This window comes from Corylus avellana, chromosome 1 (assembly GCF_965113065.1).
Source record: "Corylus avellana chromosome 1, dhCorAvel1.hap1.2, whole genome shotgun sequence".
NCBI lineage: Eukaryota > Viridiplantae > Streptophyta > Magnoliopsida > Fagales > Betulaceae > Corylus > Corylus avellana.
The window spans coordinates 11697953-11700792 of NC_142490.1; the positions used below are offsets into that span (position 1 = coordinate 11697953).

Sequence of the window (2840 nt, forward strand, 5' to 3'; positions counted from 1 at the left end):
CCCAGCCCTCACAAATCACTTCTCCCAGCCAACAACCCTAAACTTGTTGATTTCCTCCCACATAAACATCCATGGAAAATGATCAAGACACCCCAAAATCTTCTGGGGTGTGTGAGAAAATCCTCCATGCATTTTCTGTCCATCCTGCTCGCACAAAAATTCGCCAACAAGATCCCACACCTGCCTCTCATGCTTCAAATCCTTCACTGCCACAGCATAATCATGTGAGAAAGCCTGTTGATATCCATATGAAAGCAGCTGCTCCTGAGCATCCCAATTCTGCAGAAGCAGACAAGATTCCCATCAAGTTTGACCACTCAAGCCTGCAGCATCCTGCAAATGAGAAGGGAAAAGGGAAGTCAGCATCAGCAGCAGCACCACCACATTTACCCATTCAGAGCAGCAATAGTACTCCATTGAAAAAAGTTGCTTCAGGGCTGCAGGAGAAACCAAAGCCGAAGAGGCAAATGGCTGCTGCAGAAGTTGAGGAGAAACATCATGTTCAGAACCATGACATCAATAATACATTCTCTGATTACATCAAACGTGCCAAGCTGAAGATCAGAACCGTGTCAAATGTTGGCGGTGGGAAGAATCATGCCCCTCTACAAGATGATGCTCATGATCATACAAAGAAAAAGGATACTGCAAAGGATCATTTTTCAGAATACATCCATCGTGCCAAGATGAAGCTCAGAACTACTTCAAGTATTGGCCATGGAAAGATTGTGTCCTTCAAACGAGAGTAGAAGGCTTCAAAGAAACAGGGGAGCAATATCTGCAATAACTTTTGAAATGTCTTGGTGAATAATCTTGGTCTTGGTCGTTTTTCGTGTTTGTGTTAAATAATTTGGTTTGGTTTTCCCTGTTTATTATGCCTCATTTGATTATAGTAAATCCTTGTAACTTTGTTCCATACTAAATATTATCAATGAGGCCATTCCATGGTTTTGTGTATTTCTGTCTTTTTCTTGATAATGTCATCATGGAAATCTATGTATAAAAGTGAGCTGATAAAAGAAACAATTGATTAAGATCTCTTTTGGAAGTTCCCATCAGGAAAGTTCCTCAATATCAGTTGTCAAAAGTTCTGAAATAACATTAGTGGCAAAAAGGGGATGGGTCAGCTATTCGGTGCGAAGGGACCACGATGAGGAGGTAGCGGGATAAGAGCTTGACGGTGGTGGGGAATTGGCGGAGGAGTGGAAGAAGAGACGACGGTGGGCAAAATGTTGAGACAAGAGTGCTTAGAATGAGATCTAAAATTTTTAGATGACGTGTTCGTTTTTAAATAATCGGTCCAAATTTTCAAACAATACTCTTAAGTATTGCATGGGATCTCCATCCGACAAATTGGGATTTATAGAGACCTAAAAGTTAATAAAATGAGTTAATTATTATCAAACGTTTACAATTGATGTTGGGAGGTTTAGATTCCTCAAACTATCCTAAAGTAAACCTAGAATTTCTTAAATTATCCTATCAAAAATCTATTTTCTTATTAATTTTTAATTACATTGGCACCCCTCCTTGAATTATCCTACCCCCATTTGGCCAAGAGGGTAAGATTTTTTTTTACCAAAAAAAAAAAAAAAAAAGGGTTTCAAAATCTTAGGCTTTTTAGCTCTAAGCCAGTCCAGCCTGCTACTATCTTTTCAAAAAACTTGAGGATTTAATTAGGATGCCAAAACATAGAATTAGAGGACATGAAATTATATTTTAGGGTTAAATGCATTTTCAGTACCTGTGCTTTGAGCTAGAATTAAATAGCCACATCCATTTTTAAAAATATCACAAATAGTACCTATAGTAAACAAATAAACTCACTTGGTACTTCCGTCATAATTCTGTTAGTTTTTTTACGGAGCTTCACGTCACCGTTACACGTTGACTGGTACCTGTTGTTTTAAGGCGACACATGGCGTGGTACCTGTGTTTTTAACGAAATAAAAAATAAAAATAAAAAAACCTGAAATCACCAATTAACAAATGAAACCTGGGATTAAAAATGGGTTGGCCACCCCATTTTGGCCATAGGAGGTGACCGGCCACCCCCATTTTAGCTAGGGGAAGCCACCTCCAATGAGCAACCAGAGGGTGGCCGAACTACTCCCAAGAGCTTCGGTCCTTCGGAGCCACCCCGTTTGTCATGGGGTGGCTTCGGCCACCTCAGACCGACCCCTCGCTGTCCATTGCCACCCCTAGTTAAAATGGGGGTGGCTATGGCCAAAATGGGGTGGCCCAATTTTTTAATTTTGTTAATCAGTGATTTTAAGTTTTTATTTTTTATTTTTTTAATCGAAGGAAAGAACCTTTGATAATAAAACATTTTTATTGTCTAATTTATTTGATTCTTAAAATACTGAAGGCTCATTGATCGTTCCAAAGGTTTATATTTGTGGTTTCAAGACCTTTTTTTTTTTTTTTTAATTGTAACTTCACCTTAAAATTCTCAAAATTATAACGGCTGTTTTTAAATTACATAGTTTCGACTTATTATCTTAATATTTAAAGACAACCTTCAATGAGCAGTAAACTCCATGTTTTTATACCCTCCATTAAAAAACCAAACATGTCATCTAAAATCACCCAGTAAAATAGTGATGAAAATACTGAATCTTAGCCCAAAACTCCACTAACTTGATAAATGAATCTTTCTTCCTTAGATAAGCCCAAATGTAGTAGACGAGGGAACAAGATCCTCTCCAATTTATTTTGAATTGAAAAATATCTAGTTAATGATTAGGATCTCTTTAAAGAGATCTTGAGGTCATAAATAGGACATCTATCTCATTAATAAAAAAAATAATAAAATATTATATATTTTTAAAAAAAAATTA

At 37.2% G+C, this 2840-nt stretch overlaps 1 protein-coding gene across 1 annotated transcript; it reads left to right on the forward strand.

The window, feature by feature from the left end:
* On the forward strand, window positions 1-938 carry LOC148587942 (uncharacterized). The gene has a single exon (XM_088512383.1). The coding sequence runs from the start codon at window positions 72-74 to the stop codon at window positions 747-749; it is 678 nt and encodes a 225-aa protein (XP_088368509.1). The 5' UTR covers window positions 1-71; the 3' UTR covers window positions 750-938.
* The last annotated feature ends 1902 nt before the right edge of the window (window positions 939-2840 follow it).

Bases quoted from the DNA above. Each gene is read 5' to 3' on its own strand.
- LOC148587942 (XM_088512383.1), top strand. From the start codon at position 72: ATGGAAAATGATCAAGACACCCCAAAATCTTCTGGGGTGTGTGAGAAA.